The 24,365-nt window shown below is 42.2% G+C and overlaps 2 protein-coding genes across 3 annotated transcripts; one reads left to right on the plus strand and one right to left on the minus strand.

Annotated features, from left to right (window-relative positions):
* Window positions 1-727: 727 nt before the first annotated feature.
* On the plus strand, window positions 728-7,179 carry bpnt1 (bisphosphate nucleotidase 1). Of its 2 annotated transcripts, XM_070548793.1 has the most exons (10): window positions 728-1,037; window positions 2,224-2,378; window positions 2,534-2,638; window positions 2,734-2,841; window positions 5,498-5,546; window positions 5,760-5,834; window positions 5,969-6,060; window positions 6,140-6,337; window positions 6,425-6,530; window positions 6,604-7,179. In XM_070548793.1, exons 2-10 carry the CDS (start codon window positions 2,259-2,261, stop codon window positions 6,753-6,755), a joined length of 1,005 nt encoding a protein of 334 aa, XP_070404894.1. In that variant the 5' UTR covers window positions 728-1,037; window positions 2,224-2,258; the 3' UTR covers window positions 6,756-7,179. The 2 variants fall into 2 exon arrangements, with proteins under 2 accessions (XP_070404894.1, XP_070404895.1); XM_070548794.1 differs by lacking the exon at window positions 5,760-5,834 and having other exon boundaries at window positions 732-1,037.
* Window positions 2,440-24,150, minus strand: LOC107377838 (phospholipase B1, membrane-associated). Its single transcript, XM_054748153.2, has 43 exons — window positions 24,043-24,150; window positions 23,903-23,953; window positions 23,725-23,785; window positions 23,627-23,661; window positions 23,396-23,462; window positions 23,168-23,219; window positions 22,665-22,745; window positions 22,308-22,373; window positions 22,155-22,216; window positions 20,785-20,860; window positions 20,608-20,715; window positions 20,415-20,492; window positions 20,265-20,333; window positions 20,093-20,167; window positions 19,956-20,016; window positions 19,795-19,853; window positions 19,477-19,550; window positions 19,334-19,377; window positions 19,149-19,257; window positions 18,919-18,970; window positions 18,734-18,814; window positions 18,589-18,654; window positions 18,420-18,520; window positions 18,269-18,350; window positions 18,092-18,196; window positions 15,638-15,733; window positions 15,435-15,506; window positions 15,258-15,335; window positions 13,026-13,086; window positions 12,383-12,441; window positions 12,197-12,264; window positions 12,078-12,121; window positions 11,834-11,933; window positions 11,708-11,759; window positions 11,547-11,627; window positions 11,407-11,472; window positions 11,223-11,317; window positions 10,696-10,777; window positions 10,501-10,605; window positions 10,328-10,423; window positions 10,181-10,255; window positions 8,098-8,277; window positions 2,440-3,819 (listed from the first exon to the last, which is right to left on the minus strand). The coding sequence occupies exons 1-43, from the start codon at window positions 24,095-24,097 to the stop codon at window positions 3,685-3,687; spliced, it is 3,315 nt and encodes a 1,104-aa protein (XP_054604128.2). The 5' UTR covers window positions 24,098-24,150; the 3' UTR covers window positions 2,440-3,684.
* Window positions 24,151-24,365: the final 215 nt, after the last annotated feature.

The raw sequence follows: 24,365 nt of genomic DNA on the forward strand, positions 1-24,365 counted from the left end.
AACTGCTCTCCATCTGCCTCTGGTGCTCCCCTGCTTTTCCTGACTCTGTACCGGAGGCCGGTGACCCACCGCCGGTCTTCCACCCGGAAGTGTCTGTGGATCTTCCACTAGATCTGTCACGGATTCGTCTGGGGGAGCAACAAAAATGATGGAAAAAATAAATGCATTAACGCTTCTGATTGCATTACACTGTATATGCATGAAGTGACTGGGAAACGCATTTGTAAACCGCTTGAAATATTTCAAATATTTTCGGTGACAGCCTTGTTTGTTTTGATTTTGTTAATAAAGTAAAAAATAAAAACGTTGGCATGATGAGGCCGATGATGCAATAAGTGCTGCAATTACTGAGGTCACTACTACAGCCGCAGGTACCGTGGCAGCAGTGGTAGGAGGCGTGGCTAGTGCCACTAAAAGTCGTGGTAGGGGGCGTGGCTAGTGCCACTAAAAGTCGGAAGTGTAATGGCAGCAGTGGTAGGGGGCGTGGCTAGTGCCACTAAAAGCCGTGGTAGGGGGCGTGGCTAGTGCCACTAAAAGTCAAGAGCAGCAGTGGTAGGGGGTCGTGGCTAGTGCCACTAAAAGTCAATAATCCAATAATACCTAGCTGCGGACATTGCCCAGGAAAAACGTTTTTCCTGGGCAATGTCCGCAGCTAGACCTTACTCTTAAAAGTCGTGGCACCACCCGGAAGTGTAATGGCAGCAGTGGTAGGGGGCGTGGCTAGTGCCACTAAAAGCCGCGGGTGCCACTAAAAGCCGTGGCACCACCCGGAAGTATCAGAGCTGCCACTGCAAGTGCCACAAGCGCTGCCGCTGCCACAAATTGCGCTCGGTCCTGCTGCCGTAGCGCTGAGAGAGCTAGCTGTAATCTGTTGTATATTTATGTCGATGGTTGTATTTACAGTGTATGGTTGTAATATAATCTGCACGCATAATGATAAACTGGCTGTAGATGTTGGTGGTTGGCTGTAAACTGCTTTCTGAGATCATCTCAAAGATCTAATTTCTAAACTGTGGCGAGTCCTCTAGTCATTAACAGTAAGTATTCACATCTAATGATGTATAATCACTGTTCTTAGATTGATTTATGTGTTATCATTTTGCCGGCGGGGTAATTGTTCGCAGAGTCAGGGGTTAGCTAGTCTGTTCACACTAACTAAAATCACCAAAGCTGCTGTTTTCATCATTTCACCAGTTAAACGAGCTGAGTCAACCGGACCGTAAAAAAGAAGGGCGTAAGTGAAGTCGAAAGTATTTGCTAGTATCATTTCTAGTTAATTAAAGCTATGCTAGTAGAGCATATGCCAGTATTTAATGTGTTTAGTGAGCAATGATCCTACTGATTTGGTTTCTTGCTCAAATGGACCTAAAACCAAACGAAGCTGCCCACTCAGGGGTTTAAATCACCTTTACCACCTTGTTAAAGCAGAATGGTGGTTTTTAGCTCACTGAACCAGCAGATCGGTCCCTCTCTGCTGTGCTTCAGCTTAAATCTTAAAGCCCCTTGCTGTAGTGGAGGTAGGTAAAAGTGATGAGGTGTGGCAATAGAGCTGTCTGTGTGATCAAAGTTAAGCAATTTATTAATTATTTACAAGGTAAAAGTACCACAGAGGAAGAAAAATGAGTCCAGCAACTAGAATTCATAAGTTTTGAGATTTACAGACATTGATCTATTTAGGACTGCATTTATTGTTTGGGATCTAAAAAATACATGTTGTACTTTTTTTTTTGTTTTCAAGCATGTCCATTAGATCTAAGCAGTGTCTGCACTGTAAAGCAGACAAAAACGCTGTTTAGGACGTTTGTACACAGGTTTTGTTGGCAGAAATAACTTATTATCTTACTGGTTCTTGTCAAAAACGAATTTGGTACAAATACCAAGAGAAACCAGATTAAAGTTTAAAAGTTAATATGTTTGTTAAAAACATTGTTCATATATTATTTCTTTGTGTATCTGTGTATTAAGGGTACAAAGTATAGTATATAGATAGATAGATAGAATCTCTCTTTATCTATCTATCTATCTATCTATCTATCTATCTATCTATCTATCTATCTATCTATCTATCTATCTATCTATCTATCTATCTATCTATCTATCTATCTATCTATCTATCTATCTATCTATCTATCTATCTATCTATCTATCTATCTATCTATCTATCTATCTATATCTGTTAAAATGACTCATTTGTCTTTTTAAATGACTCATTTGTCTTTTTAGGCTTCCTCTTGACCTCCCAGAGATAGTCACAAAAGATGTCAGGAAATCCTGCTGTGGTCATGCGATTGGTGGCGTCTGCGTATTCGGTGGCTGAAAAGGCTGGCGCCATCGTTAGGAAGGTCCTGCATAGTGGAGAACTTGGCATTGTGGAAAAGGTGCAGTGGCTTCATATTAACAGCATCCTAATGACTCGTTTCAGAAAAAATAACACACGGATTGTTGTGGATGGTAGTAACATCACCAGTTTAATTGTTCAAACCAAAAAATACTTTTTTATTCTATGTAAAAATAAATCTGTGTATTGGAACAGACAGGAGCTAACGATCTGCAGACTCTAGCGGACAGACTCGCACAGCAGAGCATTTGTGCTTCACTGTCGAGACGATTTCCCAAAATCACTATTATCGGAGAGGAGGTGGGGGCATTTCAACTTTATTTTGACATTTTCGGTTTTTAATTATGGTTCTCACACAAAAAACTTAACATATTAGTTTTTTTTTACTCATGAAGGATCTTCCAGCTGAAGAAGTTAAGGAGGATCTCATTGAGCTTGGCCACTTTGATGAAGTCCTTCAGAAGAACTGTCCAGAAGAATTTAGAAGTCTAAAGGAAGAAGAGGTAACTACAATTACATTCAGGTATTAGTGGCTGACCGAGGCCTGGTTCACACAGCAGGATTTAAAACGGTCGAACAACTTTTCAAAACCCCACATGAGGAGATAAAAATCAGTTTGGGTCCCACGGTGTGCCACTATGTCCCAAACAACCACAGACGGAACACTCCCAGGTTAGACGGGAAATCTTGCAATCGAGTTGTGCCAGACAGGAAGTCAAACATGGAAGCAGTGTAAAACATCCAGCAACTTTCAAAATAAAAGTCCCGTTCAGATTTCCAGTTGCTTAGCTATCAGAAATATAAATTTTATCATCTGTGAAACCTCCGTGGCCAAGGTAAAACAAACCGAGTTTACATGATGCTGTCTGTCTCCTTGCAGAGGAATCTTTTATCCGTCAACTGGCTAAACAATGCATGATCTTGCAATTCTCTGGTGATCTTGTGACCTCACAGGACCAGATACATGGAATACTTTTGCTGCTGTTTCATGTCTGAAATGCTTGGGAAGGGACGTTCTGCTGAGCTTCAGGAAAAGTACGTCCATTATCCGTTATGCGTCGCTTACACATCAGGTGAAAAGCCCGGGTCAGAGTAAACAAACATGAGGAGCGTTCAGTGTCCTTCCATCACTCGGCTTCCTTATTGGCTACATCATTCATCAGGCAGCACAGCCTTTTGTTCTCGAAATCAGGCCAAAACAATCCAACCTGTTTAAAGTCCCAGATTTGGGATTGGGGGACCCAGCATCTTTCCGAGCAGACCAAGCCGAATCATCACAGAAAATACCAACTTGAAATGGTGGATCGGGGGGTCCATCGAGATCCGGAATCGAGGCAGCGACACCATCAACCGGGACGAGAGGGCATCCACCTGGTCTGGGGGCGTGGTTTGATGACGCTCACAGACCAGCTGATAAATGACACGAAGGCAGATAGTCGGATGACACTCTGAGGAAGACTGCAGCCTTCAGTCGAAACTGTCTGCAGGTATGAGAAACATCTTCAAAACCACGTTTGTCTTTTTAAAGGAAATAAGTCATTTTAGACCAAGCCGCTCTTAACACACCACACACGGCAGGATAATCTGAGATTACTGTCAGAGCATTACGGTAATCTGGATCTTCTTTGTCAGAAGAGGAAAATGGGGTGAAAAAGCAGCATGGATATGTCTGTGTGTGTGAACCGGGCCTGAGTCTGTAAAAGTGGTTTTAGTGCTTGTGAGACTGTAACCCTCCCCTTAAAGTGACAGTGTGTATTTTTCCTGGCAATAGGGGGCAGTAGATACCTAAATCGTTGCAAGCAAGCAGAGTAAGACCTTATCAATGGATGCCCATTAGGGTCAAAAAGTCCTGGGGAGTGCAAACTTTAGCAAAAATAACAAACACATCAGACTCCCTTTCATCACTGACAACAAGTGGAGGTAAATGTGTAAAACAACTTCTAAGAATAATAAAAGTTTTGTAACCACTTGTTAAAAATCAGTAAATGCATTTTGTCCTCTCGGGCTCCTGTAGAAGAAAACATGGCATCTAATGGGCCATTCCCATCTGTACCGGGTCGGCCCGGGCCGGGTAGCCCCAGTCGGCCCCAGCCTGGCCCGGTTGATTCCACACATCCTTGCCTTAAGCCCATGTGGGCTGATTCTACCCACCAATCAGAGGCTTGCTCTAATGGAAGGTGTGAATGGGCTGATTCTACCCACCAATCAGAGGCTTGCTCTAATGGAAGGTGTGAATTTACTGTCAGCAGTGGGCGTGTTGGCCCTGGTCGGCCTGAAGCAGTACCCCTCGGGAAGAGGGCCGAGAATGAGCCTTGGTTGGCCCGGGAAAATCCCAGGCCACCCAGATATGTAAACAACCTACGCTACCCGGCCCGGGCCGACCCGGTACAGATGGGAATGGCCCATAATATGGCATCGCCCAGAAACTTAGACCCGCTCCCCAAGGGCGCCCCCAAGGGGTGGCCAGAAAATTGCTGCCCCCCCCCCTCCCCCGGAAAAGCCAGTATTAATAAATCATATCGATGTTCAGTCAAACCATAAATTGATCTTGTTTATTCAAGACATTATTGTAAAACCAAATAGAAGTAATACAATTAATCAGTAAAGAAACAATCAGAATAAAAAAATGCATCTTTTTCTGCTGCTCACCATTTAAAAAATTTTTAACTCCATATTTTTTGTGAACACAGCAACACAGGTGAATTACCTTAAAAATACATGTTTAAATAAAATTTGAACAAACATTTTAAATAACTGAAATACATTTTCTGAAATGTTCGTGTTTGTAAAATTTAGGTAACATTTTTTTCATTCTTACTGGGTTTCTTTTTTTTTTCTTTTTTTAAGAATAAAAACCAAAAAAGGAGCAATGCACTTCATCGCCACAGGTCCCAGAGTTACCACGATGATCAATTTGGTGTGCAACTCCAAAACATTTTTTGGCCCCGTCTGGCCACCCCATCAAAATTTTCTGGAGGCGCCCCTGCCACTCCCGTGTGTTTTAGAACAGATTTTTATGGTTATATGTTAAGAAGCGCCAATATTTTTCAACAACTGGGTATCATTTCATTCATTTTCCACAACACTTTGATGGATATTTCCAGAAAAGAATGGTAAAAACTACACATTGTATCTTTAACGTGTTTGTCTGACTCTCAGCTCGTCGTTTGGGTTGATCCTCTCGATGGCACAAAGGAGTATACAGAAGGTGGGTTTTGTCTGTGAAACAAAGCGATTCTCTAAAACACTGTGTAGCCAAACTAGCATCCCAGCAGGTCAGTTTGTTGCTGCTGACATGCACATATTTGCTGCGTGTTTTCTAGTTCTCCTCCCTCACTTTTATAGTTTTTGCTTCTTCTTTTTCTGCATCGCTGCTCTCCTGCTGCCTTCCTCGTTTTCCTACTGTCTTTGCGGCCTCCAGCCTCTAGATGTCTCCATCTCCAAGCTGCACCGCATAAAGGGTCGGACAACTCTCAGACTCCCGGCACAGCTCTCTGTATGGGAAAGCAAGGCTTAAAGCTGCCAGTGTAGAATAATTCCTCACTGCATGAGAGATGTTTGATAATCACAAGAGAAGGAGTTAAATCGGTTACTGATTTTTCGTAACACCTTCATGCTTTCTGGCTTCAGGGCTCCTGGACAATGTCACAGTGCTCATTGGTATTGCTTATGGAGGCAGAGCTATCGCAGGTGTCATCAACCAGCCGTTCTACAATTATCAAGTAAAAAAAAACAAAGTTATCTGCAGGTTTTCTTTTAAAGATGCTGCATTGACTCATTTGCACGTTTCCTTCTCATCAGCTTGGAGCAGGAGCGGTTTTAGGAAGAACCATGTGGGGAGTGCTGGGATTGGGCGCCTTTGGCTTCCAGTTGCAGGAAGTTCCAGGTGATAAGAGAATTGTCACAACCACCCGTTCCCATAGCAACAAGGTGGTAACAGACTGCGTGAATGCCATGGAGCCTCACGAAGTCATAAGAGTGGGTGGTGCTGGAAACAAGGTGAGGTGGGGTCGAGTGCATGTGAGAAATTACTAAGTTAAAGGTCTATCTGTGTAAACCAGGATAACACGTCTCAACTGTCTGCAGATAATCCAGCTTGTTGAGGGGAGGGCTTCTGCTTATGTGTTTGCGAGTCCTGGGTGCAAGAAGTGGGACACGTGTGCTCCGGAGGCCATCCTGCATGCTGTTGGAGGTGAACGATGAGCCTGTAGAAATCAGCCACATCATTTATGAACAGTGTTTTAACGCTGTTTTCCTAAATGCAGGTAAACTGACAGACATGCATGGAAATGCATACCGCTACGACGCTGACGTACAACACATGAACTCTGCTGGGGTTCTTGCTGCACTGAGTAACCATGACTACTACGTCAGCAGAGTGCCACGGTCAGTGCTGCAAGCCCTCAAGACAGACTGAGGTCCTGCTTTGGTGCATAAAACAGTTCAGAGTCCATGTTTTATTTTGTAAATCAACACCTGGTCGTTCATGTAACTGCATTTCTTCCAGTGCCTCGTTCTGACACGACGCTACGTTCATCTACTTTATTCATACAAATATGACATTTAATCTTTTCCAGTTTGAACACAAAAACAATAAGAAGGCTAATGAAGGATTTGATATAAATAAAACACAGTAAAAGTCTAAATGTGTGAATCAGAAATGATTTACTGCATTTCATGCAGTAGGAGCCGTTCCAGTCCAGCTGCAGAGTGCCAATGATAAAAATGTTTACACATGCAATGACCCCCTGCAGAAATCAAAGGACTTTCAGGTGTGTTGTGCATGCTGGAAACATTCATCACTGACTTTCCTAATAATAAAACACCAATTTTTAACTTTTCTCCTGCATACGTTTTTTTACACTGGCTCTTTTTTTACATTGTTACCAAAGACAGACTTTGTTTCTACTAAAGTAAGAAACCATGCGCATTCTGAATTTTATCTTATTTCCTGTAGAAAAATAAATAAATAAAATAAAAGCTGGTTTCTTGCTGAGTTAGAGGATACGATTCATAAGAAGCTGGTGGGAGGACTGAATGTAATTATCAAAACGAATCTCTTTCGCCAAACTGAGGTTGTTCAAAGATCTTTCTAGAAAAAGAAGCTAATTTATTGATGTATTGACCTTTTCACGAAACCTCACTTGAAGATATTTTTTAAATAATTTTTTTGTCGATAGCACAAATGAACAATCACTACAAATAAAAGGCATTTAAATTATATTACAATAACCTAAATCTAATTTGTAGATTGTAATTTTTAAAAAACATTTATTTTTGCTGCAAGCACGAGGAAGTATTAAAACCATAATAAACGTCACCCAAAAGGTCAAACTGAACCAATAAACCTGTAAGATCCGAGCATGTTTGGTCAGAAAACTACCACTGACATTAAACAGATCTAATGCTAATCTACGACTAAATGTAACTTTTGCATTTCATTCAACTGTGAATGGTTGTTGAATTCCAAATTGTTCTTAATGCATCAGAAATAATATTATAGCTGATTTATTTTCCCATAAATCAAATAAAGACAGAGAGCATCTGCATTCATGCAGATCAGTTACATGAATATCTCACATTTTCTGCGCAAACCCTACAAACGGGCAGCACTAGGCAGCGTTTCTATGACTACAGTGGAGCATGGCTGTTTCTCACAGGCTGCAGAGAGCTAATCACCTATAAAATAACCCCTCTGGTTAGGGAGCTGGACCTAACAACAATATACACATTCAAAACACAGTTGTTTTCATTTCTACCCTGTCGTTGCCTTTTCTGTTCCTTTTACGACGACAGTAGGACAAAACGAGCTGGGAGATGACGATCCCAGCTAGGAAACTGGTAATTCCCACAAGCACTGGCACCCACACAGGTGTGGTTGGTGCAGTGGTAGGTGGAGCTGGTAGACTGTTCGTCTTCGTGAAGATGAAGGGATTGGCCTACAAAAAAAAAAGGAATGATCAGAAATGGAAAAAATTGGTGAACTATTTCAAATAAAAAGTTAATTTTTAAAAATCTGGTTGATTCTACGTTACATTTATTTTTTTAAAGGAGATATAATTTTTAAAGATATATATAGTAGAAAGTATAATACCAAAACCATTCTTATGAAGTTATTTGCATAAAGTCCGTCTCAGCAGTTTTATTCTTGACAGTTTCAGTTCCTTCCAGAATTACTCATTTTAGGACTCTGTCCCTTTAAGGAAACATGCTGGAGCTGGCCACGCCCACCTATTCCCTGATTGGCTGCCATTAGTTGAAACAGTGGGTGTTTCTCAATGCCAAGGAAACTTGCCTTGATGTCTTGGCCCCGCCCCGGTTGCCTAGGAGATACGTCATCGGGAGCTGCCAAGACGTGTTCCAATCTGGTCCAATGTTCATGTTCTACCAAGGCGTGTGTTCTCCGTTTGTTAGCCGTTTAGCTAGCTGAGCAAGGATACACGGGAGGTGTCTTGTAGCCTAGCCTTGGTCAAAAATTACCCACAATACACTGCGGTATTTTCAAAAGGACGGCGGATCAGAAGCCGGCAGCTACTTCGGGGACAATTTTCAAGTTCAAAAGTAAGTCAACTAATTTAAAAAAAATTTTTAGATCCAAAGAAGTTATCTATGGTTGGTTAGTAGCTTAGTAGTTGCAGCTTCGGTGGCTAGCGGGTAGTAACTCACTTATATATTTAATTTAATAAACATATACACAATTAAAAGAGTAAAAGGCTCGTTATATATTTATATTGAAACTAATCTGTATAAAATATAATGTTATCTCCCGTGTCACGTGATGTTACATGACTGCCGTGGAAGCCGCGGTCATGTGATGCAAGTCTGTTCTATTTAACCATTTTCTTTGACCAAGGAAGGACAGTGTCCTCGCAAGACATCGCCTCGCAAGGCTAGGCGCCTTGACATTGAGAAACACCCAAAGACATGAATAAGTAGATGCCCTATCGGGGATCCTAACAGCATCGCCGCCATATTGGATGTCAGCAACCATGCCCATTTATTGTGCAGCCTACAGTTGCAACAACTGGTGCACTATTGAAAACAGATCACGAGAGATTTCTGTTGACGTTTTTAGCCTACTGTTGGGATTTTATATTTTAATTTATTTTATTTAAATATATTTATATTTTATCATGCCATACACGCAGATTTTGTTAAAAAGCATCATAAAATTTGTTTTTTAGTTGGGAAAGCACCTTCCTCAGTAGAAATAAATGTGACGCAGGCGAATGGGAACCTATCAAAATGGCGGCCCGCTGCTGCGCCAGCTCCAATAGGCAGCGTCAGTCCATGAGGTTTCTACATTTGTCTGCGGTTGAGTAGCTCAGATATCCAGGGAAGGGCTCAGAGTAGAGCCGCTGCTCCTTCAGCCTGAAGAGGGGGTGAATTATTCCCCGTTTGTGACATCACAAACAGGGACTTTTTGAAATGGCTTGTTTTAAGTACATATTTTATAAAACCGAAAGCTTTTTAGAAAACAGGAAGGGTTATTTTCATGTTTAGAGTGTTTGTAGAGGCAGGAGAGACCCGCATGGCAGCACAAAAGGATGTAAAACGGAGTTTTGCATCATATGTTAAATGTTAATTTCACAACTCTGCTTAGAAAAAAAAACATGACTAAAAATCTGGCAGTGACAAGAAAACTGATTTGGCCTGATGCCTTCATAAAATCTGCTAAATCAATGCAAAAACAAACGAAACATTTCTGCTTTTATGGAAGGTAATAAATTAATAAATAAACAAAATTAGGGCATGAAATTTTTTTTAAATGATTGGTGAAAATTAAGAATACAAATAATCAGATTTTTTATTTGATGTTGAAGTATCAGGATTTAGGATTACCTCAGAGGGGCAGCGAACCTTAGAGCGGTCGTATGTGAAGTTGTTGTAAGCCTGCTTTCTGCCAACAGGCTCCAGCTGTCGGCACAGAGACTGAATATAAATCATGTTGCTAAAAAACAACAGGAGTCTGATTGGCTTAGGGCTCACCATGTTGTTCCACAGAGAAACGGCCATTTCTGCGTGAGCTCGCTCGCTCAAGTGGAAACAGTTGATAGAAAAGAAACTCGTGTCAGCCTCACCAACCTGTTAAAAGGGTTTCCCACATTTTTAGAGTCTTATCAAGTGTTTCCCTGAAAAATATGAATGCTACAGTTACACACTCCAACATGAGGGATGAAAAAGTTGTGTAAAAAGGGTTGAAGAACGACAGCAAAGTCCTCTTTTCCATCATAGCGATCTCCAGAAATCAGATACTCCACCTCAGCCTGGAACAGATACCAGATTCTTATAGAAATAAAGAACCTTTTGGCTTAAATTTATTATTACATATTAAAAAAATAAACTTTTGGTGGTACCTGGTATTTGTGATTAATTCTTCTGACCTCTTCAAACTCAGGAGAGTTCTCTGTTGGGTTGATAACACACGGACAGCTGATCCTGTAAACGTAGCATCATGTGACACTAACATTTCTAACTAATGCTTTTGAAACAGAATATTTCTAAGATTCCTTTAGAAAATAAGATTAATTAATTGCAACCAAAAAACGATAAATTATCAGTCTGTGACATGTGGTGGTGGTGTCATGATTTGGGCTCACTTTGTTGATGCGCCCAAAAGGAAATCAGTATTTTATTTACATTTATCAATTAGCAAATGTTTTAATGCAAAGCAATCCAGAAGTCAGGAAAAACACTCGTATAGATGCAGGCTGGCAAGATGTGAGGCTTATTATTGTGTTGGGTTGTGTTTTTCAGCCATCCATGGAGGTCATTAGGTAAATGTTACACCTGTGTACACCTGTTTAATGTTTCTTACTCTATAAAATAATGTTTTCAATATATTAAAATTGTGCAGAAACAGAGCTAATAAATAAGGACCAACCTCTGCATGAGGGAACATCCTAGAGTGTTCTTCTTGACTGTTTTTAACACATCTATCTGCAAAACGTCTACTACGTTTACCAGCAGCCTGGGTACCTGGAGATCCACAGATGGGAACATACAACGTAACTAACGTTATGAAGACTTTACATGACATTAATATGTAATCTTTAACTATAACTCACCTCTTTATAAAGTGTGTCCAAGCTGAGCATAAGGTTGTGACTGTAGTTCTTGGGTGAAAGGTTATTCTATGGAAAACGTGCAGCAGTGGTGTTAAAGCCCCATCATTAAGTTGTTTTGTGCACTTTCAGGAAACACTTACTTGGTCCAAACAATAAGTGCAAAGATCATTTGCACCGATGAATATCGTCACAAGTTTCCAGTCCTTTCCAAAATCCACATCCTGTGTAGCAGACCAGGCGGTGATGAGCATGAAGACGACAAAACCCAGAGGGTTTTAGAGATTTTTCAGAAAAGTCTCACCTTGTTTCCTTTCATGGCCTTGATGAGAGCTTGAACTTGTGCAGGAAGTTCTCTGTGACGGAACAAAGATATCAGCAGAGCTTTAAGGCATCATCGGGTAGATAAACAAGGAAGTTAAAAACGTACGAGGTCTTTGCTTCAGCGACAGCCATGTTGAAGGCTTTTTGTATCGAACCTTGACCTTTGGAGAAGCCTTTTAGGAGCGGGTTAAACTTCCTCAAGATGTCTGAGAAGAGCAAATAAAAACTCAGCCAACATTTGTGGCCCTTCAGAATGCGCTTACATTCTCATTTAATACTAAACAGGCAGATTTCATGTGTGAATGTAAGAGATGACTGATTTTAATTAAAACAGATCTGGATTAACTCACTTGGTAGTGTTGTGACAGTCTCCAATGTTTTATCACCTCCAATGCTGCAAGAAAACAAAACTCCAGGAATGAAAGTGGTTGATAACATGACTCCACAAGCTCATTCAGAGAGTTTATACCTCCACGAGACTCCCTTATAGTCTCTATTAAGCTCAAGCAGGTTTCTTGATTTTGCCCCAGTTCCCGCCTGGTGACCAAAGAGTCCACAAATCCAGTTTAGAATGCAAAACGCGTTTCTGACCAATAAGAAGCAGATCTGAAGCGTGCGTCGTTTCAAAAGAAGATATTTATTTGCCTAAACTTACCGTTATAGAGTCTCCAAGTGCTGCCACCACCTGAATATCTGATGGCCTTAGTTTGTGAACTGAAGATCAAAGACATAAATAACTTTACTAACTTTACAACAAACTGCAAACAGCTTTATTATCTAATGTGATATTTTCAATAGTTTTAGGTGGTAAAGGCATACTATGCAGCTTTTTCATATTTTTAAATCATTTTCTTGAGTATGTGCTAAAATGACCCCTGACGGGGTTAATGAAAATACACTCAGACCCTACCACCCCTGTGGCTAGAATATCACATTTGTAACTTCAGAGTGCTGGTCTGGTCCCTGTTGGACTTAGTAAAGTTGAGCTGACATGCCTGGTGCTGGAATCTGCTTTCACCATATTTTAGATCATAAACACAGCTGATTTGTTTGATTTAGTGATGAACCGCTCCTGTAGACACCAATGAAGGCTGGGAGACATTTCAGCTGTGTTAAAAAGACACAGCGAGGAGATAAGTTTCACCTTTTGTTTAATGGCCACTAGGGGTGCTAAAAGCAAGCTCAACTGCAAAGCATCCCTTTAAACCTGTTATGTTATGAAAATCTTAGATAAAAGTGTAAATTTCATCTTATCTAATGATATACTAAATAATTCAGAGATGGTCATGTTGTCTCACCTGAGGTGGGCTGAGTGTCGGATGGATCAAGGTTCTTACAAGAAAAATCACTTCCCCAGTTCTGAGAAGTAAATGAGGCAGCACATGATTGGAATCGTGTTTGTAAAATCACGAAAATATAATATGTTTAGCATAAAAAGAAAATTTGAATGAATGCAGTCTGAGAAAGAAGAGTTATGGAAAGTGAAAACTAAAAAGTACCAAGAACAAAACCTTGTGGGACACCAGTGATAATTTTTAAAACCCTAAAATATACTATTCTCAATAGTTTTTAAGCATAGTTTCTGAAGTATTTATTTACTCGTTCATTCATTTGACCATTGTACAGGTCCTTCTCAAAAAATTAGCATATTGTGATAAAGTTCATTATTGTCTGTAATGTACTGATAAACATTAGACTTTCATATATATTCATTACACACAACTGAAGTAGTTCAAGCCTTTTATTGTTTCTAATATATGATTTTGGCATACAGCTCATGAAAACATTGCGACCACAGCTAGCAACAGCTGCCTCAACAATCGCAGAGTGGAACAAGGCCCACTCGGAGTCAATGTCTCCCACTGCTCTCGGGACGCGGTCAAAGCTCTGCCGGAGGTGGGAGTTGAAGACCATCTTAACAGGTTCTTCTGCCAGGCGTTCCCAGCAGACCCTCACTATGCGTTTGTGTCTGCCATGTCTGCGCGGCATCTTCCCCTGCCATCTGATCCAACTCACCACCAGGTGATGATCAGTGGACAGCTCCGCTCCTCTCTTCACTCGGGTGTCCAAAACATATGGCCGCAGGTCAGATGATATGACTACAAAGTCTATAATCGACCTGCGACCTAGGCTGCCCTGGTACCAAGTGTAGTGATGGGCATCCTTATGTTTGAACATGGTGTTCGTTCTGGCCAAACTGCGGCTTGCACAGAAGTCCAAAAACGAAACACCACTCGAGTTCAGATCAGGCGGGCCGTTCCTCCCAATCACACCCCTCCAGGTCAAGCTGTCATTACCCATGTGAGCATTGAAGTCCCCCAGCAGGACAATGGAGTCCCCTGATGGAGCACTATCTAGCACTCGTCCCAGGGACTCCAAAAAGGGTGGGTACTCTGAACTGATATTTGGCCCATAAGCACAAACAACAGTCAGGACCTGTTCCCTGACCCGAAGGCGCAGGCAAGCTACCCTCTCGTCCCCCGGGGTAAACCCCAACACACAGGCAGAGAGTCTTGGGGCTAACAAAAAGCCAACCCCATTCCTCCGCCTCTCACCTGGAGCAACTCCAGCAAAGGAGAGTGTCCAACCCCTCTCAAGGACTTGGGTTCCAGAGCCAATGCTATTTGTCGAGGTGAGTCCGACTATATCTAGCCGGTACCGCTCAACCTCTGCCACAAGCTCCTGCTCCTTCCCCGCCAGCGAGGTGACGTTCCATGTCCCAAAAACCAGTTTTCTTGTCCAGGGATCGGACCGCCAAGGCTCCCGCCTCGGTCTGCCACCCGATCCACATTGCACCAGACCCTTCATGTTCCTCCTGCGGGTGGTGGGTCCACAGTTGTATGAGCCCATGTATCCGGTTCGGGCTGGGCCCGGCCGGGCCCCATGGGCAAAAGCCCGGCCACCAGGCGCTCGCTCATGGGCCCCAACCCCAGGCCTGGCTCCATGGTGGGACCCCGGTAACCCTCCGGGCCGGGTACTCCAACTCTTTGAATTTACATCCATGTAAGATTCTGTGAACCTTTCTTTGTCTCACCCTTCACCTAAGACCAATTTGTCATGGGAGACCCTACCAGGGGCACAAAGTGCCCCAGACAACATAGCTCCTAGGATCATTAGGGCACTCAAACTCCTCCACCGCGATAAGGTGACGGTCGTTTAGAGAACCTTTTCATGATATGCTAATTTTTTTAGATAGAAATTTTGGGTTTTCATGAGCTGTATGCCAAAATCATCAATATTAGAAACAATAAAAGGCTTGAACTACTTCAGTTGTGTGTAATGAATCTGATATATATGAAAGTCTAATGCTTATCAGTCCATTACAGACAATAATGAACTTCATCACAATATGCACATTTTTTGAAAAGGACCTGTATGGTCCATTTTTGAAATTTCACATTGAAGACATTCTTACAGAAGTAGGGTTGTTTTTGAACATTGCTAGTTTTTTACATGCTATTAAAACAACATTAACTTTTATTTTGTTCCTTATTTGATGATCAATTCTCTCATGAATGTTAGAAACTTACTGAAATTGGCACAGATGTTGGAGATGGCCCAGAATACATGTAATTACTGTTATTGTAGGTCCGAATAAAAGGTGAATTCTGTAGAAAGAAAGGGATCCTTAATAAAGTCAGCAGTGCTTCCTAAATTTCAAAGAACTTCAGAGAAGTTTTTATGTTAATGAAAAATAAAAGTTGTACTTTTGTTGGACATTTCAGCTCGATAGAGGAATTAAACTCCTGTTTTGAGGTTTTATGGCCCAAAGGTTCCAACTTCAAAGAGAAACAAAAACCACTGAGTCAGTCACAAATGTGGGAACATGTGTAGTTCGTATCGTACCCAAATGTGTTTTGTGTTACACCGTAACACAGTTTGAGTCAGAACTAGTTCAGCGTCTGTTTACCAAGTTGTTCCAAAGGGCGCGAGCCATCAGGGTTTGGGCTCGCTGGCTGAGATGGAAACAGTCGGCGCTGAAGAAGGAGCGATCAGGACGACCATTCTGAAGAAGTTTGAATTAAACATATTTTATTAGTATTTGTTTCATTCTGTGGACTAGAGGGCTATCAGAAAGGATTGGGCCAATTTCGGCTGCAAAAGTCAAAGAATATTCTAGGGCTGCAGCTATCGAATATTTTTGTCATCAAGCACTCTGTCGAATCTTTTATCGATTAATCGAGTACTCTAATAAATTACCCTTTTGTGTTTGTAAACCATTATATCAAATAGCATGTTATAAAATATGAAAGACCTCTTAAAATGAGCACGCAATTGTCAGTTATTCTTCAAGTTTTGTTCAAAATTTGTTTTGAAAACTTCAGCACTTCCTCTTTACTTCACAGTAAACAAACGCCTGTGCAAAAAATAAGTATACAACTTGAGCTGATTTTCCCCTCGTGCGAGAATCTGCTAGCCTGGCAAGCCAGACAACAACTAGGAGGATAACTGCTGAAGTGGCGCAGCGAGCGGCTGCGGCCCAAACAGCACCAGAACCGCTCACGGCGCATGCGCAAACATGGCTCGCCAGCTATCTCTCTATTAACGCACGTCCGTTTTAATTTCTACACTTTTTTTTCCCTCACACAATAACTAGGATTGTCGAGAAAGCATGTTTGCCGTGGTTATGTCAAATTATACCAATCACAAAACATTTCCTTTCTTTCGTTTTCCTCCGCCACTCATAAATACCTGTGTCCTCCTGCAGCAACCCCGAGGGACAACAGACATCAATTAACCCTTTGCACCGACGTCACCTAATCACGTGGGTCCACCATGGTGGACGGCAAAAGCATGTAAACAGTGAGCGACACGATTACTAAACAAAGGGAAAAGTAGAGCCTGAAATTGTTTTTGCGATCAAAACAAAAATAAAACTCCAGCATTCCTTCCAGTAGCTCATGCCCAGTTCAGTTATCAGAAGAAGTAGCGCATCTAGCGGGGCTCATAGAGAGCGGTATGTTAACTAGCTTATCAACGTTAGCTTACGTTCTCTCTGCAGCTGTTCACCGATGTAAACATGTTGCTGACTTTGCCTAAATTCACCCCTCTGGATTTATAACGTTATGTTGTAAACAGCATTTTACACCAAAGCTGAGTCCAGATCCCTACCAGCTTCTGTTGCTGGTGGTGTTACAAGGGTTCAGCTGCTGCTCTCACACCGGAATGAGAAGATCTCTGAATGCTGACGCTCATATAAATAAATAACGTAATTTTAACACACGTAATCATACATCAGAGCTTTAATATTGTTAATAATTATCTCGTTTTACACTACAGTGGACGGAGGGCATCCTCCGTGGTGAAATGCCCACCCATCAGGATTATCAATAACTAGTATAAACACATCACATTTATCCCTGTCCCTGTCTTCCTCGTGAAATAAATGAATGTTAATCTTACCCAGTAAAAACGTTTGCTGCAAATCTGAGGGCTGCTAGTCTGCTTGATTGATCGCTGCAGTTCATCTCCAGCCTCAGTCTCCATCAGAGTTTTTAAAAATAAAAAACAAGTTGAGTTTACGTCCTTGTCTCTTAGTGCAGCCGGCCACGCAGCAAGCTAAAACCATTTTACTGTCAAATCAACTAAATAAAAGCGACAAAAGGCTACAAACTGGCTTGTTTTGACTACCATCACTGGAGTTTCTATGGGTGTAAACGGTCTTTTTGCCATCCATCATGGCGAAGAGGGCGGTCACATGAGTGGCGTGACGTCACGTGCAAAGGGTCAATAACAGCACAAGAAAAAGTCAGACGTGTTGTGTAAAAACTGCTATTTTTAGCACATTTTAGGTCCAACATGTTCCTACCAGACCCACAGTGTGAGCTGAAACTGAGTGCTACAAACGAAAAAGTCGCACAGTGTCCGCAGAATATATAGCGGACCTCCGAGTCCGCTTGCAGAAGTGACATTTACATGTGGATGTTTCCTGGTCAGGTGCTGCAGCATCGAGGATGTGATGTTGTGGTAGGCTAAATCCATTTTACAGTATTTACGCTGGACTACGTTTTCCGCCTTACGACGTGAAAAATGGTCCCACACCTTTGACATTTTCTGTCTTTATCGCACTCCACCGGGGTCCACGTTGTCCGCCATGGCTTAAGAGAAAGTTAAGCATTCGATACTCGCGTGTGCATTCAGTGCAGTGTGTATGTGCGTCACTTATTTCGGTCTGGGTGAAACATGACCCCAGGTGATTGCAAAGCCATGAATTAATTAAACATGAATTAAACGAAGCCTCGAGGCAGAGCATTTGACTCGAGGCTTTTTTGAACTCGAATTATTTGAGGTACTCGAGGAATCGTTTCAGCCCTAGAATATTCCCAAAATAGAAATGTTTTAATTAGCTGATCTAAGTGCTGACCGGCAAGCGGGGGACAACAATGTCCCTGAGGAGAGGCTGAATGACCACGGTGAAGTCTGAGCGTGTGTCGTAGCGGCCGGACTCCACCAGCCCATGCAGCACTTCCTAAAGGACAACAGCAGCCATCAGTGACAACACATTCAAGCGTCGCCTTCCTGCTCTGGTGGTGTAATTCACCTGATAGCCTCTGTTCTTGTTTTCTACATTCTGAAGAGCTTCAGAATTTGACTTTGGCAAGGTGACACACGGGCACAAAATACTGGACAAGTAAACAAGTTATTAGAGGTTGTTCAGATCAGTGCACGACTTTGAACGAGTCAGTACTCACTCCACCAGCCAGGTTGGGCATTTCAGGGTCTTGTCCATATGCATTTCCCTCAGGGGCGTTACAAGAAGAGGCTCCACGAGATTCACCAGAGCTCGAGGGACCTGACCAACGTCAGCGTCATTAATGCAGCCAGCCAACCAAAAACACCTCATCTTTAAGTCAACGTTACCTCCTTGTGAAGATAATCCAGGCTTTCACGAACATTCTGGACATAATTTAGCTCAGAGAAAAGGAGCTGTGAAGAAAAGAAGCCATCTTGACATGAATTTCACCATTTTATCCCATTGAAATGATTTTTGAGCACCAGTTCTCACAGAATTGGTGCAGTGGTCACAGACGTCGTTTCCACCAATAAAAACGGTGATCATCTTCCAGTCTGATTCAAAGTTGATTCTCTGGACAGATGACATTAGTTATGTTTAGTTAGACTTCTTGGTTTTACTCCAAACTGGCAGCCAAAAGTCATTTTAGCCGAGAGAGTCGGGAGAGTAAGACTCACAGGGTCGTTTTTCATCCTCGTCACCAAGGCTCTGACCTGTGACGGGACATCCCTGAGAGTAAAAGCACTAAATAAGTCAAGAACGCTCCTAGCAGGTCTATACCATTCTTACAGATGACCTCTTGACCTCTACGGCCACTACAACATCAACCAGATTGGTCACTTCTGAGCCTTATTTCTATGTTTCTAAAACAAGTTCTTGTTGATTCTAGTGACACAAGAACACCTACTTGCTCTTTGCCCCAGCCACAGCCTGGTTGAGGAACGCTTCGGGACTGTCCTGCATGCCGATTCCTACCGAGTACCCCGTCAGGTTGTGGTTGAAAAGCTTCAAAATGTCTGAAATCACAAAGAATGTTCAAATGTTTGAACGTTTCCAACCAAAGCGCAGGTTTTATAACCCCAACCGACTCACTGGGAAGGGTGGTGACAGTGGTGAGATTTTCGTCTCCACCAATACTGAAATGACACAGATATGATTTGTTTTTTATTCCTAATGTAATACTTAACAGATGTGATTCAGTCAGATGTCAGAAAACGTGGAGAGCCGTCATTCACCTCCAGGATAAGCCTCTGTACTGACGCAGGACGTCCAGGATGTCGTTGGGGCCGGATGCAATTCCGTTTCCCGCCTATCGAAGAGAGACGAGCAAAACTTCAGTGACCTAATGTCTTTGTGATTCAGTCAGGACGTGTTCAATCCTGGTCCCGACTATCCTGCATGTTTTAGTGGTTTCCCACGTTTTATTAACGTAAAATCCAACCATTGAATCGGATGTGTTGGAGCAGGGAAACCACTAAAACGTGCAGGATAGCGGTCCCCGACGATCAGGATATGAACATAGCTGTTCGAAAGGAATTAAAAGAATGACTCGCCGTTAAAGAATCGCCCACAGCAGCTATAACTCTGATGTCCCCCGGCCTGAGTTCATGGACTAGAAGGAAAGAGGAACAGGAAATCTCAGCATCGTCAGAATGAATAAACGCCGTTTAGGCGTTGATCTTTGGATTTTTGTAACATTTTAAATGCTCCCCACCTGAAGTGGGAGTAGAGGGTGAGGAACTGAGGTCTTCACAAGGCAGCTCTGTGCCGGTGAGCTGGGAATCGGACACAAAAAGCTGAATCAGAGCAGGATGACAGACTCGCAACAGATTCTCCTCTGATGGCACTCACCGCCGGGCTAAGAGGAGAAGCCTCTCTGAGGTGAAACGAAGGGGAATTTCTCTCTGTTCTCAAGAACGGTTGGTCCTTTTTATTATGACACAACAAAGAAAAGTGAAAATGATTGTCTGATCAATCGAATTATCACTTTAAAAGGCTTGTTTAACTGTTTGTTGATCGTCACCTCTGTTGGGCACGGAAACCTGATCCTGTCTTCGTTCTCATCTGTACGTGCTTCTAATGAGGGCTGCAACTGTCGGAGAATAAAGACGCAGGAGCTGTTTCAGCAAACTTGTGAAAGATGGATGAAGAAGGTTTCTGGTTCAGGGCTCACCAGGCCTGTCCACAGCTTCACCATCAGTTTGTCGGTGAACTTTGAGATTGTGGACTCGGAACGAGGCTTTCCTGCCTGCTGCAAGGTGGAAAAACACAAATCAAACCATTTGTGGAATAACTTAGACAGAGAATGCTGCACGTGAAGAACGGTTGTGCAGGATGAAGATCACATGATTGTGCCAGCAGCTCACAGTGTAAAATGACAGGTCTCTGATGAAAGCAACGTCCTGCAGTGAGACGGTGAAGTCAGCTCGGTCGCTATACCAGTGTCTCTGGACTAGGAGCTCGTCCAAAGACTCCTGAAAAAGGATTTTTTTTCACACATTAACCTGATACTTAACTCCAGTGTGAGTAAAATATCAACAAACCTGCAGAGCGTGGGTCAGTAAGGCCCTCTGGAGTATGAGTTCTCCCTCACTGTTTGTGTCGCCACATGGACACTTCCTGTCGGCAAAAATAGATTTCCCTTAATGAAACTTGATTTATGTAACGGCATTAAAATGGTTTAAGATGTAGAAAAACAACTAATATTAAACTGGTTTGTTGTTTTTTATTTTTCACTCAAAACTATTTATTCTTTGGGTCATAAAGCGATCTTCCACCCCTATGTGAAATTTAGTCTGTAGCCATGTTCCCCAGATTTAAGTGGGGGAAAGCATTTTGTAACCAGTCCAGTCATTCTAGCCTGGCCAGCCATGTCACCGCTTCCTTATGAGAAGCAAAGGGCCTCCCATTCAAATATCCCCCCCACACCCCCCCCACCCCACCCACCCCGCCCGAGAAGCGTGCGTCACACACCACAACGCTCTGTTTCTCATAAACAACAAAGATGGCGTCTGAAGCGGAGTTCGCCGCGGCTCTTTCCCCTGTTCTAGACGACGGGCGTGTTTTTAAAACCACAAGAAGAAGCGCTAAAAGCCTTTTTTCAAAAGAAAGATGTTTGCGCTGTCGCCAGACGCCTTTTTTTCAACAGCTAAAAACTACAGCATTGCACGATACAGTCACCATTTTCCCTTTTTTCCGATTGGTTATTTTTGAGCTGGCTAGCCCCGCCCCCATGGTGCTCTCTGCCTCTGAGTATCCAGACTCGTCCTTCTGTGTAGAATAATAATAATAATAATAAACAAAGGGTGAGTCTGGCAGGCCAGGCTGCAGTCATTCTCCTAATCTGGCAGTAGTCTGTTAGCTTTAGCTTAGCATAAACAGTGTAAGTGAATGGTAACAGCTAGCACTTCATGCAAAAAGTCTTGAAAATGACTCAATGAAGAGCCTCACTTTTCTTGATGACCTCAATAATCATATGGACTGCAAATGAAAATAATAAGTAACACGAAGAGCTAACAGGAGCCGATTTAGACTCGGGACTACTTAATGATAAAGCACCGCTTTAAGCCGCCACTCATCGTTTAATGTCATCAGGTTTACTGTACGACGTTTGCAACCTTTCACCCTAATGACAGGAAACGGCAGGTTTTCTGGCCGCTGCGTTATGTTTTGATCCCTTGTAGCTGTGCCTTGCAGTGGCGCTTAGTGGCCATGTAGTCCCAAATCTGAATGCTAGCTGTTACCATTCACTTACATTGTTTATGCTAAGCTAAAGCTAAAGCTAATGGAACACCGCCAGGTTAGGAGAACGTCTGGGCTGGTTACAAAATGCTTTTTACCACTTATGGGTGGAATATCCCTTTAACGTGACTTAAGCACAGAGAATTCAGCAAAACGCAACTGTGCACCGTACCTTCTCTGAATAACATCCTGCTCTCCATCCCATACTGCAACGCTGACGATGGTTCGGTTAAGCTGCAGCACCGTTAGCCACAGGAAAAGGGTATAAACATTATAGCTGCAGTGAAATAATATTATCAGTGATTTTACATGATCTGAGAAATACCTGAGAGTGCAGCAGCTGCAGAGCAGCATCTACGTCTGCAACCACACGGCTCATAAGAGACGGGATCTGCAGCACAAACACGGGATGTGTGTATTTTACCTGCACAGGTAGCTAAACTATCCCAGTAAACTGGTTATACTGGAATAGAAGCTTGACCAACACTGATGAGGGAAATAAAAGGTGGAATATTATCCCTGTTCTGTTCTATCTGCAACACTTTTTTATCTCACAGAGTTTAAAGAAAGTTGAGGAGTGACAGTCGGACGCTGATAAGGATTAATAATCTGGACTCTGTAACGTTACCGTCTGAAACGGCAGCTCATAGAAACACAGATAAAGCATGTTTTTAGTATTTACCTGCTGCTGCTCGCAGGCACAAAGATGATCCACCTGAACGAAGAGAAGAACCAGCTTCCAGTCGAGACTCATGTCCATGTCCTGTTGGAAAAGATGTTTAAAATGTATTCATGGCACTTTGTTTTGTAAAAATATATGTCATTATATTCTTACTAACGCTAAAGTATTTAGATTCTGATTTTCTGGCACAAATGATTTAGATTTTTATGAGATTACATGAATAAGGCATAACTACTGCCTGCAACAAAACAAAATCTCATTCCGCCATGATGATGCGTGCAGAATCATGCATTTTGTTTCAAAACACCATAGTGATAGCCTCACAAAATCTGCACAAAAGTGTATTTTCCTGTGCATGAAATCATTTTCTACAAGAAAAACACCTAGTAGAGGTCCTTTAGAGGGTTTTTACTTCATTACAAGGAAAATTGTTGTTTTTAATAGTGAACTAATGTGAATAAAGTGATCTGTCACCATTAAAGTCGGATTCTGCAACAACTGACCTGATTGGTTTTTAGGTAGAGGGACATGTGGTTTGTTTGCTCCATCAGTGTTCTGCAGTTAAGGGGAAATGACACAAAAGGCATGAGATGAAGGTATTATAAATACTGCTTCATATATATATATATATATATATATATATATATATATATATATATATATATATATATATATATATGTATATGAAGCAGTCAGAGTTTAATGTAGCAAAGTAAAAATATTATCTGCACCCATGCTGAGGACTCTGAGGAACGTTAAGCAGGCTGATCAGTCTGGGGTTGAACACAGTCAGAAGCTCTGAAGAGGAGAAGACATAATTTCTTAAAGGATTTGGGATCATTAAGTAGCCTTCAGTGGAGTAGAGTCATTAAAAATGAGGATTAATATTTTAATAATACAGATCTGAGTCAGTAAATGGATTAATCATCATGAATGATCTGGAAACTAGAGCAGAAACTTACCCTGGAGTTTTGATAAGACTGTGTAGAGCTCAGATCTGCAGAAGAACAGAGACTTTCAGATTTTTTCAAACTTCTAATAAAACAAATCTGAGTCTCACCTGTCCTCGTTCAGTCCGACGCAGAACAGAGCAGCCACGTCTGAAGGTCGAACGCTGTCAGCTTCACAAGGTGAATCATCGCCAAAAATCATTTAGAAATGATGGAAATTCACAACAGAGTTGAAACATTTTCAGGTGATTCTTGTTCTGATGGTATAATTGTGTCTGACTCGTTTACCTGTTGCAGGAGGCTGCTGAGAGGGAAACATCTGAGTGCAGGGCAGTCCAGCTGATGAGGGCAGAATCAGACAAGAGTCAAAACACCGCTTAGAAGAGATTATTACTCCCGTTCGAGTCAGAAGCATCAGGTTTAGATACCTGTTGCCCATGCAGGACCCAGAAGGGCGATCAGAACCAGCTGCTGAAGCGTCATTTTACTTTCCCCACTCTCTGTCTCTCTATCAGCTCCACTTGGACACTTTAAATATCATAAAACCTCATAAAGGGGAGGGAACATCTGATTTGTTCAAAGGACACAGCGGTGAAGGTTTCACGCCGAAGCAGCAGCTCTGATGAAGGTCTGAACGCCACGCAGCTGTTTCTGGGCTCTCTGGTGTTTTTGTGACATTTACTATCATTTTGATCTTTTTTTTGTTATAGATCAATAAAAAAAACTTATCATTTCAAATCTGCATGCATGA

The sequence above is a fragment of the Nothobranchius furzeri genome, chromosome 2 (assembly GCF_043380555.1).
Source record: "Nothobranchius furzeri strain GRZ-AD chromosome 2, NfurGRZ-RIMD1, whole genome shotgun sequence".
NCBI classification, from domain to species: Eukaryota; Metazoa; Chordata; class Actinopteri; order Cyprinodontiformes; family Nothobranchiidae; genus Nothobranchius; species Nothobranchius furzeri.